This window comes from Equus przewalskii, chromosome 18 (assembly GCF_037783145.1).
Source record: "Equus przewalskii isolate Varuska chromosome 18, EquPr2, whole genome shotgun sequence".
In the NCBI taxonomy this organism is placed as follows: domain Eukaryota; kingdom Metazoa; phylum Chordata; class Mammalia; order Perissodactyla; family Equidae; genus Equus; species Equus przewalskii.
In genome coordinates, this window is record NC_091848.1 from 33,188,690 (window position 1) to 33,204,024 (window position 15,335).

Below are 15,335 nucleotides of genomic sequence, written 5' to 3' on the forward strand. Positions count from 1 at the left end.
AATTTGGGGCAAAAATGATACTAAACAGCACCCAGTCATTCTCAGAGAACGGTCACACAATGAATGAACCGCTATTTCCCCAACCTTTCTGCATTGTAAATTAGTCGAAATCCCACCTTCCACTACCTCCCCCAGAAGTTTCGATGGAGTGAATTGCAATTCAGCCTGGGCGTGGAGTGTCAGAATTCAAGTTGCTTCCTGAGGGGTAACCCCAGGTCTTGGCGATATCTGTAGATAAAAGAGACGCTGATAAATTTGGGATGTAATTGCCAGATTGGATTGGTGTCTTCTTTCCCTCGACCAACCGCTGCAACCAGGTCCCTTTAAGAAACTAGGAACCCGCCGGGCGTCCAAACCCCAGACGGAGCCTCTTCTCTGCTCCTCCCCTGTCCCCGCGCGGCGAATGGTTCGCGCCGGCCTATATTTACCCGAGATCTCCTCAGACCGTAAGGATGTGAGCCTGGCGAGCCGGCCACCGCTCCCAGCACCAGAGGGGGCGCGCTGGAAAGGCGGGCAGCAGACCGAGGGGGATCCCGAGAGCGGAGTCGGACACCCCCCGGAGGAAAGAAATGAGGTAGCGACCGACCCTGGAGCCGACCATGCGCGCGCCCCGGCCGTGGAGCCCCGCGCCGCCACGGCAGAGCCCGAGTCCCCGGCGTCCGGCCGGAGCGAAGATGCAGTGAGCGGGACTGCTGCGCGGGGCCCGCCGCGGCCAGCCGGACCCGCCATCTGACCGCGCTTGGGGCAGGAGCTGATTCTGGGACCAGCGCAGCCGAGGGACTCTCTGTCTCCAGCACCCCTTAGGGTGGGGAGCACTGGCCCCTGGGCCCTTGAGTTTCCGCGGTTTCTGGCCCCAGCCCTGGGGATTGTGTGTGAGCGAGAGGGGGCCCTTTTCACGTTTGCCGAGGAGTTCCTGCATATTCTCGCACCATCCCGGCTGCCTTTGCTGGGGGGCTCCCTCTATTTATTTGCACGCGCGCATCTCTTTTTTTTTTGCTAGAGACATTTTCCGCTCCACTCTCGTTCAGTCTTTCTCTCATTGTGCTTGCCTAAGACTCTTTGCCCTCGTCCTTGCCCAGGCTGGGGTAAATCTGTGTGCGCTTTTTTTCTTCCCCCCACACTCGCCGCTGAATATTTTCTTCTAAGAATTCTACTCCTGCCCTCTCCAGCGGGCTTCCAGAGCGCTATACCTCCCCCACTCTCTACCACTGGGCCGCTCCCAGCGGAGTTTTATTTTTCGGCCCGAGTCCGGCCGGGGCGGGTGGATCAGCGGGGATCGCACCCGGCGCTCCGCTGCCGCCGCCCAGCTGCGCGGGGGCGCCCTCCGGAGATGCTGCCGTGGAAGAAGCACAAGTTCGAGCTGCTGGCCGAGGCGCCGCCGCGGCAGGCGTCCAAACCCAAGGGCTACGCGGTGAGCCTGCACTACTCAGCGCTCAGCTCGCTGGCGCGGGCGTGCCCCGAAGGCGCCCTCAGCCGGGTGGGCAGCATGTTCCGCTCCAAGCGCAAGAAGCTGCACATCACCAGCGAGGACCCCACTTACACCGTGCTCTACCTGGGCAATGCCACCACCATCCAGGCGCGCGGCGACGGCTGCACTGACCTAGCGGTGGGCAAGATCTGGAGCAAGAGCGAGGCGGGTCGTCAGGGCACCAAGATGAAGCTGACTGTGAGTGCGCAGGGTATCCGCATGGTGCACGCCGAGGAGCGTGCGCTGCGCCGCCCGGGCCACCTCTACCTGCTGCACCGCGTTACCTACTGCGTGGCGGACGCGCGGCTGCCCAAGGTCTTCGCCTGGGTGTACCGGCACGAGCTCAAACACAAGGCGGTAATGCTGCGCTGCCACGCGGTGCTGGTGTCTAAGCCCGAGAAGGCGCAGGCCATGGCCCTGCTGCTCTACCAGACGTCTGCCAACGCACTGGCGGAATTTAAACGGCTCAAGCGGCGGGACGACGCGCGTCACCAGCAGCAGGAGCTGGTGGGCGCGCACACCATTCCGCTAGTGCCGCTGCGCAAACTGCTCCTGCACGGACCCTGCTGCTACAAGCCGCCAGTGGAGCGCAGCCGCAGCGCGCCCAAGCTCGGCTCCATCACCGAGGACCTGCTCGGCGAACAGCAGGAGCAGGAGCTGCAGGAGGAAGAGGAAGAGGAGCACACCGAGGGCTGCCTGGAGGAGGAGGAGGATCGTGCCGGGGAGGGAGACCGGGCAGAGGAAGAGGCCGAGGCGCAGCAGGCGCTGGTGGTAGCCATGCACTTCGAATGCGGGGACTTGCTGGACACGCTGGAGAGTGGCCGCGAGGAGGCGCTGGGGGGCGGCGGGGTCTCTCTGGGCCCCGGGGCTGGGCCTCCGCCTCTGCTGCTGGGCAGCGCCTCCGACATGAAGGCCGAGCTGTCGCAGCTTATTAACGACCTGGGCGAGCTTAGCTTCGGCAACGATGTGCGCAGCCTGCAGGCCGACTTGCGGGTGACGCGCCTGCTGTCTGGCGACAGCACCGGCAGCGAGAGCTCCATCGAAGGGGGGGCCCCGGACTCCACCTCTGCCGCCGCCGGGGACCCATCCGGCCCCATCGACGGCGCCAGCCCAGAAGAGCCCCACTCGGGCTGAGGTCCCAGCAATCTCCAGCGTGCGCCCCTGGCGCCCCACTGTGACTCCTACCCATCGTGTCTCTACAACCTCCTTACCCCCCCGCCTGCCCCAGGAAAGGGGAAGTGGGACACTTGCGGCCCAGAGATCCCCTTGCCCCTCTCCCTTGACACAGTTGGCTCTGTTTGAAGCGGGCTTAGGTTGCGCGTGGAGATGTGGGGAGATGCGCGAAGAGGCAAACCCCGCAAGGAAGGAGAAAGAGGCTGTGGGCTCGGGTGGGAGGTGGGGGAAGGGCCTGCTGAAGTTAACCAAGTCCTGGAGGCGTGAGGTGCCTGCCGGCCAGTTTCCTGTTTGTGGGGCATCTGGGGCCTGAGGAGGAGGGGTTAACTTCCTCCCCAACCCCCTAACTGGCAGCGGCCTAGCCTGTCATTGACATGTCATTTACAAAAAACAAATGAATTTGCTCTCACAATATTTGAGGCTTGAATGCCACCTCCTTGCGCCTAGTCTTTGTGGTGCGAGAGCTTGGGTTGTTTACCTCAGACTCAGACCCTTGAAATTCTGCCAAATTCCTCAAATAACTGTGTTTTTGGGGCGGGGGGCGTGGAAATGAAGGAAAGTTGCATTTTGTTTACAGCTAAGACATCTAATATCTAAAAAAGGAGTTTTCCTTTAGAAACACACACACCTTCCTCCTGCTCAAAAGATCTCACTCCATGATACTGTGTAAAATACTTTTGCACTGTTGTGAAGTATTTTTGACATTTTTTTTTTGTACATAACTGTGTTCTCAGAGCTGAATGTTTATATCTTTTGCTGTGCAAAAGGGACATGTAAAATGTTGTTCAGTTGTATATACAGAAACGTGTATAAAACATTTTGTTATTTTTTAAGAGTAGCAATGTTCTGGTTCTGTTTGCACACCACTGGGGAGAGAATAAAGAGGAAAACTGAAGAGAACAGGTGAGTGTCTGGAACTGCTACTGACAATGCTTGGCTGTGGGTGTGGGAGAGGGGTGGCCATCGCTGGGACAGTGTGCTAGGACAGTCTTGGCCTTTGCAGTGCCGGGAGGCGATTAGGGGAGGGGAAGCTGCCGTATGCGTAGTCTGAGGTCCTTCTGGTCCTTCGTAATTCTGGGTGCTGTGGCTGGGCCCTCTCTTCGAGTATATCCCATGTTCACTCACTGAGTTGTGGGCGTGTGGGCTTTTTCTGGTCTCTGAGTTAATTGTTGGAGATGCAGGATGAATTCTGTTGCTTACTCTCAGACCTGTGAGGTTATTTAGGGAGGAGTAACTTTTAAGGTCTAATGAGGTCTTACCACCTCCTTCTGTGGTTCACCTTTTTCTTTATAAGCAGCTCAAGGAACTTTAAAGATGAACTAGAGACCTAAAGAAAGTGCCCCCTGGGGCTCTCTGAGCCGTGGGACCATCTCTCTTTTTCCTAGGAGGAAAATCAAGGAGAGAGGAGAGTTAAGTTTCAGTCATGGGATGAATGAGCCACGGTGCAGGTGGGGTGGGTGGAGAGGCAGGTGGAAGAAACTATTTCCTTCCCATCTGTGAGCCAGTCTGACCAGTGTGGAAATGGTGTGGAGGTCAAGGCAGAGAAAGCTGTTAGAGCTTGGTCTGTGTGTGTGTGTGTCTTAGGGTTTTCATGCTTTCTGTGTGTTTGTTTCTGTTGTAAACTCCAGACAGATGTCTCTAGTTTGGCCACAATTGATTAGCTGGATGTTGTAAAGATGCTGCCAACGCTGTGCCTTCTGCAAGTTATTTTTTCCCTTTGCCCCCATGGGCCCCTTTTCCTGCGCTGCAGAAATGGATTGCACTCCTGGCCTTCCGTGGTGTCCTGAGGCCACTTTGCTTTGTTTTCATCATAAATATGGTCTAAGCAGCTAGATCCAGAGATCCTAAGGAGTCTAGAATTCACTGGAACCCTAGAGGAAGGGAGGGTGAAAGATTTTCTTCCTCAAGAACAGGACTGGTTCAGGCAGAAGACTATCTTTAGAAAAGAAAAGAGTGCATGGGAAATAATTAAAAATATTCACAGTCACCTAAGGGCACTGGAGAAAGTCCGGGCCTTGCATCTATCATATTTTGGTTTGGTTGAGTCCCTCTCCCCGAATGCCTCAGATACACATCACTGAGTGACATTTTAAAATCCCAGGTAGAGAGAGTTGGGAAGGTCAAAGCCTACCGCACCCAGACACCCACATGGCATGCCTTCCACATGGCTCTCACCTGACGGGCAGACAGCTGTGAGGGCCATCACTAGCTTGCATGACTGGATTTCACATTTCAGATAATTTCCACACGTTCCCAAGATTCTCTGCTGTTTGAAACTGATGGGGACGTTAAATAGGGTGACGATCAAATGGCTAATACTTGGGGGTGAGGCAGGGTCTGCGTGTCTTCATTCTTATCCAATCTGTGTGTCCAGTGGGAATGCCAAGGTTGGCTTCCATCTGGGACTGATGGGGCCATGGTGATTGGTCAGAAAGCTCAGAGGAATGCCATTTAAACCAACACCATCAATAACTAAGTATAAGGCAACTATCTCTTTAAGTCTGATTTTTCCTGTTATCTGATTTAGAAATAGGGAAGGGGGGCCTTAGGGAAGGAAGGAGGAAGAAGAAAATAAGCAGACCGTGTAAAACCCGGCTCCCTCCCTCCCTCCCTCCCTCCCTCCCTCCTGGCCCCCTCTCCTCCCCTCCATTTTTTGGCTTTATCCCCACTGTACCCCAGGGCTCTGGCTGATGTAATTCTAGAAGAGATGCGAAGGTGATACGTGATTCACCTCTTCTTACATCTCAGTCTTCCAGGGATGACATCACTAGTGTAAGAAGAGATGTTTTGAATGAAAAAAAAAAAAAAAACAAAAACCAGAAACGAATTTGCTCCTGACGCTCAGAGGGACGGGAGTGGTGTGACAAAAGCCAAACTAAGTAGTTAGATGAAATACACATTCCAGAAAGCACCTGAGGTCTGGTTTACACAGCTTTTCCTTCTTGCCAGGTGAGGCTTGTGTTTCTCCTTTATGTAACCCGATGGTACTTTTGGTACTGTAAGACACTTTCCACATTCCTCCCCAGCCTGAGTAAGCCTCTGAGTCCAACAATGCAGCCTTGGCTTCCGGCAGCAAGAGGGATGGTGGCAGAGAGGGCAGCGTGAGTCCCTGGCGGAGGCATTCGTCAACTTCTCTCAGTACAAATGTCCCATGTTCGTTTGTACGATTCATTGTGCGTGTTGAGGGGGAAGGAGGGAGGAGGAGGATGGTATAAAATAAACAATAGTATTACATACCCTCTCAACTATTATGATGTCAGAGAAGGACACCCACGCTACACATACATACACACGCACACGCATGATGTACCCTGAAGGACACCGCCCTCTCCCTGCCCCACCATCAACAGAACAGTAGATTTTAAATAAATGAGAAAGGCTCTGCTGTACCAAGAAAGCACATTCCATCCCAGGGACAGGGCTGCTTTTTTAGGCTTCTGCTGGTGAAAGACGAGAGAACTGGCTGGGGGAATCCACCCCTGGCACCACACTGAGATTAAAAACCTCACAGGAGTCACCCGGGATCACGAGAAACATAAAAATTCTGTTAGGAGCAAGTTGCCCTCGTTTCCAGCAGGATTTGGTAATTTGATAAGCAGAACTCTCTTCTCTGTGTGGTACGCATCAGTAGTCCTAGCATCTGCTGGTAAGTGATGCGTGACAGAGCTAGAGATGTGCGTGGCCTGCTGCGCCTGGGAGCCATGTCTGACCATGGGAAACTGCTCAGCATGCCAGGCAGGCGGGAGGTGGCTGGGGCCAGGGCGCTCTGTACTCTCGGCCTACCAGGTTTTTCTGCATGTGGGCACATCTGACTTTACTGTTAGCTGGGGCTTCTCCTGCTGGTTCATCTATTTTCACAGGCCACAGGTGTGCCTGGGACCAAACCCTCACCTCCAGCTCCAATGTGATCCAATCTGAGCAGCCTTGACTAACCACCATTTTGGTGGTTTGAATGGCTAGGTGGTCCTGGAGCTTGGTGCTCATTCCTCCCCCTCTCTAGGGCTGTTCAGTGGCACCAGCACAGGTCCTTGTTTCTGACTTCCATGGAGAGTGGCCCTTCCGACAGCCTCCTCTTGCATCTCCTCTTAATCTCTCTCCCATCCCACCTCCTCCTGTAACCCATCATTCCCCTCTGGCTTCTCCTGTTATCCAGCTTCCCACCTGATCCTGGCTTCATTTCTCCCCCTTCCCACAAACCTAGCTCAGATCTTAAATCACCTAAAAGAAAAAAAGCCCAAAATTTAAGGGAAAAACAAACCAAGTACACAGTCATCATCAGTTAGCACCAATCCTGCAATTCCTAGGCCTGCTTTGGCTCTGTCCCTCTCTTAGAGATGTGCAAACTGATGCATAGAGGGTCAATGTCTTGCCCAAGGTTACACAGGAGGGACAAAGACCCAGGGGTCCAAATTCTTAAATCCATGCTCTTTTCACATTCCTCCAGTTTTTATGGCTTATAACCAAATTCTTGGCTTTGGCATGGGCAGAAACTGGCAGTCAGATTTTTTTTGTTTCCCCTTTTCTTTTGTACCCCTACATTTCACACATGGTAGATACTTGATGATAAATATTTGTGATGCCATTCATCAACATGCCACTCCCACCGCCAATTGTGAATGAGTATCTACTAGCTGCACAAAGCTGGAGGTAGAGAGGTCAGCTGTCTGTTTTCCTGGCAAGAATGCTCCTGGTGGGTGGGGTGGCAACCCCCAGAAGAACTTGGTCTCCTCTTGTTTCCATCCCTGAGATCTGGTCTGGCAAGACCTCGCCCTAGAAGAGCAGGTCTAGTTTGAGGGTGAGGGAGCTCTTCCCATTGCCTGATGATTATTAATCATCTGTATCCTTCTTGGTTGGTTGAGTTCTCCAAGGACAGGGATATGTCTTTAGGCATCTCTGACTCACCAAACTTAGCATAGAGCCTGGTACCTAGGGGGTACTCAGGAAATGCTGAAGAAGAAGTAAAGGGGTGACTCCATGTCAGGGTAGGAGAATAGGTCTCGTAAAGCTCAAGGTGATCACCCAGATGGAAGAGCCAAGGTTCTAAGAATATATGTCTAGAAAGGAGGGAGGATTGGGATTCAATTGACTCTTCAATGCTACATGGGGTAGATTGGACTCCCAAGATTTTTCTTGGAACTGCCTTGACCTTCTTCGGGAGGAGTGGATCTGGTTTGGAGAAAGGTGGTTTATTTGCAATTGGCTTTGACTGGAATTGGAGTCCCGTCTCTGCTCATCTCAGCTGCAAGGTTTTTGCCCAGATCCCTCTAATTTGAGCCAAATGAAGGCTTAAATAATGTGGTGTGGCATAAAGCCTGCAGGAAGAGCCTTGGACCCAGGCCTTGAAGTGACCTGTGCTCCCTCTGCATTGACTCAGTCAGGTCACTTCTCCTCTCTAGCCTCAGGATTATCATAGGTAAATGGGTGGGTGGGTTTAGATAATTGCAAGACTTTCAGCACCAATGTTCTGGATGGAAGAAGGAGCAAAGGGTAAGGTCAGGTGTGTTCTGCCCTCCTGCATCCCCTAGTGGGACAGAACAGAAGAAACCTCTGACCACGGGCTAGAAACTTCCTAGGGCTCTGTGCACAGCGCTCATCTTTGGGACCCATGGTGGCCTGGACCCTCACCAAAGTCTAATTTGGAGGTGACGTTCTCTTGGCCAAACCAGAGCAGGAGTTGCCTGTTAGGCTTCCCTTTTACCATCTCAAAACATGGAGGTCACAGTGGGTCTTAAAATGGGAACTGACACTGAATCTAAAGGTCAGGTTTGGGCCACATTAGGGACCATAAAATGACTTTCCCAATCACTCAGCACGTTGGGGCCAGAATTCAGGTCTCCTGACTCCAAGTCCTACACTCTTTTCCCTGTACCTTTTGAGTTGGGATAAGTTAGTTTGGAAGCAACCCAGGCACTATCCAAGGAACTCTGGCAGGGCTCAGGCGTCTGCTCAAAGGCCACGAGGGCACCTGGCAGCTGGGTGTTTTGTTTTCCTAATGATGGAGACCAGGACCCGCCTGCAGCAAGTCTGGGACTAAGAGGGAGCTGACAACCAGGGCATCCTTCCCCGCCTCCCTTTGCAGCAGGCTACTCCCTGCTCCAGGACCACCCCAGTCCCAGGTCCCTCTCCCAGGAGAATTTGTTCCTAGCTGTCTGTCAGGGATTCTCCCTCCTCTTTGTTCCAGGATTAGCCAACAATGGCTCAAGGGGTCACCAGCTCATGCCAAGATCTTCTACCCTCTCTAGGCCTGAGAGCCTGAGAGCCAGACAGAACCTCAGGCTCCTCCAGTCCAGTCTCTTCATTTTACAGCTGAGGGAGCTGAGGCCCGGAGAAGGCAAAGGACTTGTTCAACTGTCACAGGAATCTTATAGCATAGCCAGGATTAGAACTCAGGCTTCTGCTTTCCCCCAATCTCTTTCCAAGATGCCACACTGTTGTCTTTTAGAAACCCTCAACAGTAATGCGGGGAGCCCCGCTTCCTTGGTGACATGGACCAATTGTGTGTGTGTGAAGCACAGAGCTGTCCTCTTTCCACAAGTGATGAACTTCACACTTTTGCCTCCTCAAGCTGTTGTTCCTCAGCCTACAGTGGATATCCCAAACTCTTACCTAAATTGGACTTTTCAGGGAATTGACATTTTAATAAGGGACTTTTGAATATTAAAAGCCTTTGAGATATAAAAGACCAAATAATCAGGGTATTTCAGGCACCATGATGGGAGGAGGCTAGAGTAGGAAGGAAGGAATATTTTGGCACAGGGAGTACCACCCCTAACACTACCGATGTTCTTCTGGCAACATAAACCGTATTCCTAAAGGTTCTACTCTTGCAGCTGAACTCTTATACAGAGAAAGAGAAAGTGATGTTTTCAAGGTCACGTGAGTTCAAGGAGGGAGGGTGGGTAGGGCCACTGGGTCCTGCATCAGCACACTCTCAGTTCTGTGTTCTAGTTCAGGGCTTGCAAATGATTCCCGGGCACCATCTACAGATCTACAAAATCATCAGCAGTTCCTTATCCACAGCTGCTCTCTGTCCTCCTCCAGGACTTCCTCTGCAGATAAGCTTGTTTTAGGCTTTGCATGCCAACTTGCTTCCAGTGTCCCTAACTCCCAGGGAAAACCACTCACCATCTGATTTCCAGTAGAGGAGCTCCTCTATTTAAAAGAGCACCCTGTGATCGGGTGCACCCGTTTGTGCTGGAACTAAACCACGCTGCTTACCCACTTGTCCGAATGAGATGTGCAGACACACCAAGGTGTGTCATATCTACAGCAGTCGTTGCCAATGAAGGACGCTTTCAGAGTCCAGGGCTGGTCAGACCCATTTGGAACTTTTCACACTGATGAAGTCAAAAGAGGCTTTTAATCTTATGCTATAGCTCTGCCATTCCATTCTTTTGACCATGGTCTTAGCAAATGTCCAATATTACCTGACAAATGAGGCATTGGGGGGCTAAGGAGGGGACGGGAGCAGTATTCCTGTGGGCAAGGCTGTAAGGGATAGCTGAAAGGGAACTAGACTTGAGATCAGGATCTGGCCCCGGTTTTCCCACACATTAGCTCTTTGACCTTGGGCAAGTTTCCTTTTGAGTCGAGTTCTTTCTGTGAAATGGAGATAGTACTATCTAACCAAACTATCTCTCAGGTTGTTTTGAGGCTCAAAATCTAAATATCGGATGAGTAAGTGCTTCATAAAGTGCGGTACGGGAAAGGAGTGGTTACTGCTGGGATATTCAGAAATAACATGGTTGGGATGAGTGAGCCTCAGGGGGGCTCTCCCACAGGGCGATCCTGTCCATGGTTAGTGACATTTTCCATGAAACATGTCCAGGGCCCAAGGAGGGAAAACAGGCAAAAACGAGGAAGTGATCTATTAAGAATAGGAAACAGTAGGTGGTACTTAAATGGTAGGCTTTATGTGGAAAGATTACAGGCCAACTTTCCATCTGAAGCTCTAGATATCCACATGTTCTACGTGGCTCCATCTCCAGCCCGATCTCTTCCATCAGCTGTAGCGGGAGAGCATGGCAGCTGGCTGTGCTCTCTGGCTGGACTTTTATTTGTTCTCTGTAATAGGATTCATTTTGTCAGCATGTGATTATCAGCCCAGATCAATATTTCTAGTGTGATTAGTGTTCTATACTCAGACACACACGTGTGCACGCAGGCACACACACTGCTTCCAAAACTTGCCACAAATATTTGCAATCATGATTTCATTTACTTCTCAAATAGATGTTCCTGAAATGAACACAATCCTCTTAAACTAATTCTTTGGACTGTTTTCTAGAAATGCAGAGATTCTGAGATTTTCCTTGGAGACATTCTAAATAGATAGGGTACACACAGGAATAGCTGGGGTGCACTTGTTCTGATGGAACTCTGTGTGTGTATGTATGTGTGTGTTCCTGTGGGTATGGCTGGGACTGTGCTCGAGGGTAAATATGAGCTGTACTGTGAACTCAAGCTGTTGTGGTTGGCAGTAGTGTGAAATGATCAGTGAAAACTCACAGCGCAATGAGAGAGCTATGCTGATCCTCCCAGATTTCTGCCAAGGAAAACTTCAAATCACATCACCCTTTCCTTTCCATTGTATTCTGAGTTTTCTTTTTTGTTTGTTTTTAATCTTAAAGGGTCCTTGAAGTGATAGAAATCACCAGTTTCCTTTAGGAATGCTCTAGATTGCTGGAGACCATGATCCAAAGAGGCCCACTGCTAGGATGAACACAGATTCTGGTTTGCTCAGGGAAGTCCCCGTTTGTGCCTGATGTCCTCACAGAATTATAGTAGAGCCACCTTTTACTCTCAAAAGTGACCTAGTGTGGATGATAAATGATATAATTTCCCTACCTATTACTCGGGTAATTTTGACCTTAATCTATACATGTCTTCATTCATTCATTCCTGTTCTCTCCTTCACTGAAGAATTATTTATAATACATCTACTGTGTGCCAAGCACTGTGCTGGTTGTGGGGGTGAGGTGAGGGATGGGGGTGGGAAAGAGGAAGCAGTCCTTGCTCTCCTGGAGCTCATAATCCAGTAGAAAAGACCAAAACGTGTAGTACCTATCCAACATAAAAAGAAGTATGATCAGTTTAAGTGTCAAGTACTGAGGGAACACAGAGAAGGAGCAGCCAATCCACCCCACCTCACCCAAGGGAGGCAGGGGTGCTCACAGCGGGCTTCACAAAAGAGGTGATCATCCTCCCAAGCCATTAAAGTGGTCTCCTCAAAGGATCTGACTGAGTCATAAAAGCTTGCCTGATCTAAGTTCTAGAGGAAGCATAATTCTCTAGAGCTTTTTTATGGGGAAGGGAGATTGGGGGTGTTTTTGAAGATCTCTTACCTGCAACCTCTCTCCACCCTTGTACTTCTAAGGGCCATTTCAGAAGAATATTTGGGTATTCTTCCTCATTGGTCCATTTCTGATCCATGAACTTGGCAACCAGAAGGAACAGAATATGGTGGATATAAACAGGGTCAAGAATGCTAGCTGCTTTGACAAATCCCATACTCTTACTGGCTTAACATAATTAGAGTTTATTTCTTTTTTGAAAGATTGGCACCTAAGCTAATAATTGTTGGCAATTTCCTTTTTCTCCCCAAAGCTCCCCAGTACATAGCTGTGTATTGTAGTTGTGAGTGCCTCTGGCTGTGCTATGTGGGATGCTGCCTCAGCATGGCTTTGACGAGTGATGCCATGTCCGCACCCAGGATCCGAACTGGCTAAACCCTGGGCTGCCGAAGTGAAGAGCACAAACTTAACCATTCGGCCACGGGGCCAGCCCCAAGAGTTTATTTCTCACCTATGCAATATCCAGTATGAAAACTCTTGGTTGTCAAGCAGTCATTCAGGGACTCAGGCTCTTTCTATATTGTGGTTCCACCATCTTCTAGAGCAGGAGTTCTGGCCCAAATTGGGCCTGCAGGCTGTTTTTGTATATGAAGATTTATTGTAACGCAATCATGCTCATTCATTTTCATATTGTCTATGGCTGCTCTGCACTACAAGAGCAGAGCTGAGTAGTTGCAACAAAGACCATATAGCCCACAAGCCTAAAATACTTAGTATCTGACCTTTTACAGAAAAAGTTTGCTGACCCCACCCTGGTGTCTCAGAATTCTCTCTGGGTCATCTGCTTCTGGCCAGAGAATGTCCTCCAGTGGACAGAGAAAGAGTGTGCATGATCATTTTGGGGTTTTAATGGGCAGGCCTAGAAGTGACACACCCAAGTTTTGACCATGTTCCGTTGGCCAGAACTGAGTTCCCAGCTACATGTAACTGCAAGGGCAGCTGGGAAATGCAGTCTGGTGCTTTGCTCAGAAGGAAAGGGAAATGGGCTTGGGAAAGAGGTCTATAGTCTCTGCAACAGAGACCCTTCATCTTATGACCACGGGCCCAGGTTTATACGAGCTTAGACTTTAGGAGGATCGGGGGAAATTGTTATTTATAAGAGTTTGTGAAGGCAGTCACCGTTCAGTTTGCGCTTGGTCATAAGGCCCGCTTTGGATAGCTCAGGACCCGGAGCTCAGGTAACTTTTCAGAAACAGATGCTGCAAACTTTAGCTCAAGACTAGAAGGAACGTTTGGGGTGGACTGTCTCCTCTCTGGGGGTCTGGGAATTCCTGCAGCCTTTGGGAGCAGATCTCCTTCTCTGGAGACAGCTCTGATTCTTGAAACGTTCTTCTAAGATTTGTGTCCATGCAGCCTGTCACACTGCCCTGGGAAGGCTGCAGAGAGCGAGTCTGCTCATTCTTCCCCAACGGACGGGCCAGATGGGAAGCCCTGCTAGGAGAGTCCTGCCCTGCTTCCCTGGTCAGGCCCAGCCACTTGAGGGGACAGGCCAGTGTTCTTATTTCCCTCAGAGGCCTCAGCTTCTCCCACCAGGGAGCCCAGACACCTGGGGAGAGGGACGGTTCTGCTTTCCAGGTGAGAGGGTGACCTGAATGGACGTGTGAGTGGTCACTGCGCGCTCTGTGAAGCCCTAGGTGAATTCCATCCCCCTCCTAGAGGTCTGATAGAGGTCCCGGTGTCCCCTGTCAGAAGCGTCTCCACTCACCAGCTAAATCTGCATACTGGCCCAGAGGGTGGGAAGGATAGGGGGACTTTTACTTTATACTTTACACTGTACTATACTGGCTGGATTTTTTATTCTGTTTATTAGCATGTTACATTTATAATAAGCTAATCTAGTTAAAAAGCGCAGAACTGTATAATACACTTTGGAAATATTTTAATTCAAAATGGTATTTTTAAAAAGGCTTATGGTACCTAACAGGATTATCTGGGAAATTTACTGGTATGGCTGTTCATGGAATATAGCATTACTTTATTAGTTATTATTCTTTGATAAGGTTGGGGATAAACTGCAAACAGTTGAAATAAATGTATCATTATCAAGAAAAAAAAAAAGAAGAAAGAAAGAAAGGAAGGAAGCGGGAAAAGAAAAGCTGTGTCTCTTCTGGAGATAACCCCGCCTGGGGAGATGCACGGGATTCTAACTCAGAGGCAGGGGTTTGCACCCCATTCACCCTGTTCCTGGCTTTGTGCCCCATTCTACAAGGCTCCCTGTGTGACACTGCACAAAGAGGTGCAATGCTCTGAGGTCTGGTGCCCTCATTTGTAAACAGGGATAATGATACTACCCTATCGCATTGTGCAATTCAAAGGAAATCACGAATATAAGCCACTTTTTATGGAAAAGTGTGATATAGATTTGAGGAATTTTCACTGCAGTCCTCCTGGAAGAACCTGGAGGGCAGGCTTGGGTGGGGTCTTGGGCGGGTTGGGGAGCTGGCCTGAGACAGACTTTGGCCATATGGCGGCTGAGCCTGGTCTGTCCTTCTCTAGTTGCTTTCTGGGGGTCCTGCTTTCCCCCAAACTTCTTGAGGATGGTGACCCAGTATTCCCTGAGGCCCTGCATTACTGAAGGCCAGACCTTGGACTGGAGTAGCCCCACCAAGGGACTGTCCCCCTGGGAGGCCATGTCTGGCACGCCAACCCTCTCTCCTTCTGAGGAGGCCACCTTTCTGTGCAGGTGGTACCTTGTAACTTATAAGGGATGCTCTTGGCCATTCTCTCTCCTGATGCTCATAACCACTCAGGGAGGCAGGCAGGGTGGCATCGATAACTGAATTTTCAGATGAGAGACCTGGGATCAAAGAGTGGAATGGAGTAGAAAGGAAGGCCACTGACAAGTATTTAGCACCTACTGTATGCAAGGCAAAGTGCTGGGCACTTCAAGTGCAGGTGCCTCAGGGTGGTGGACCGAGTGAAGGGCAGACCTGGGCCTGCGGTCCAGCTCTCTAGATCCTGAGTGCTCTGTGAGCACAAATGGCTCAGAGCAGAGGGAGTATGGGCAAGGGTCCTAGGGGACAGGTGGCTAGACAGGCAGGAGAGTGATGGGAGGGGCAGGTGGGGGTGGGAGGGAGGTTGGCAGTGGCAAGTATGAGGCTGTGGGTGGGGTTGGGGCCATATCTCCCATTATGTTGCCATCATCAAAGTGCCCAAATAAAAAAAAGTTTCCAATTATAGGGAGACGTGGTTTGGGGAATCTCCCAGCAGCAAGGCCCAGATGTTAATTAAGCCTAAGATAGGTTATTATCTCTCCCCGTTGGACTGAACAAAGGGAAACTGATGCAGACAGCAGGTTGGGACTTGCCCATATGGCTGTTATGTGTTATTATTTCTGGTTT

General features: G+C 50.6%; 1 protein-coding gene across 1 annotated transcript; it reads left to right on the top strand.

The window, feature by feature from the left end:
• Positions 1–358: 358 nt before the first annotated feature.
• Positions 359–3,541, top strand: FAM43A (family with sequence similarity 43 member A). The gene has a single exon (XM_070582579.1). The coding sequence runs from the start codon at positions 1,331–1,333 to the stop codon at positions 2,600–2,602; it is 1,272 nt and encodes a 423-aa protein (XP_070438680.1). The 5' UTR covers positions 359–1,330; the 3' UTR covers positions 2,603–3,541.
• Positions 3,542–15,335: the final 11,794 nt, after the last annotated feature.

What these genes read in the sequence shown, in the direction of transcription:
- FAM43A (XM_070582579.1), top strand. Translation starts at nt 1,331, where the DNA reads ATGCTGCCGTGGAAGAAGCACAAGTTCGAGCTGCTGGCCGAGGCGCCG.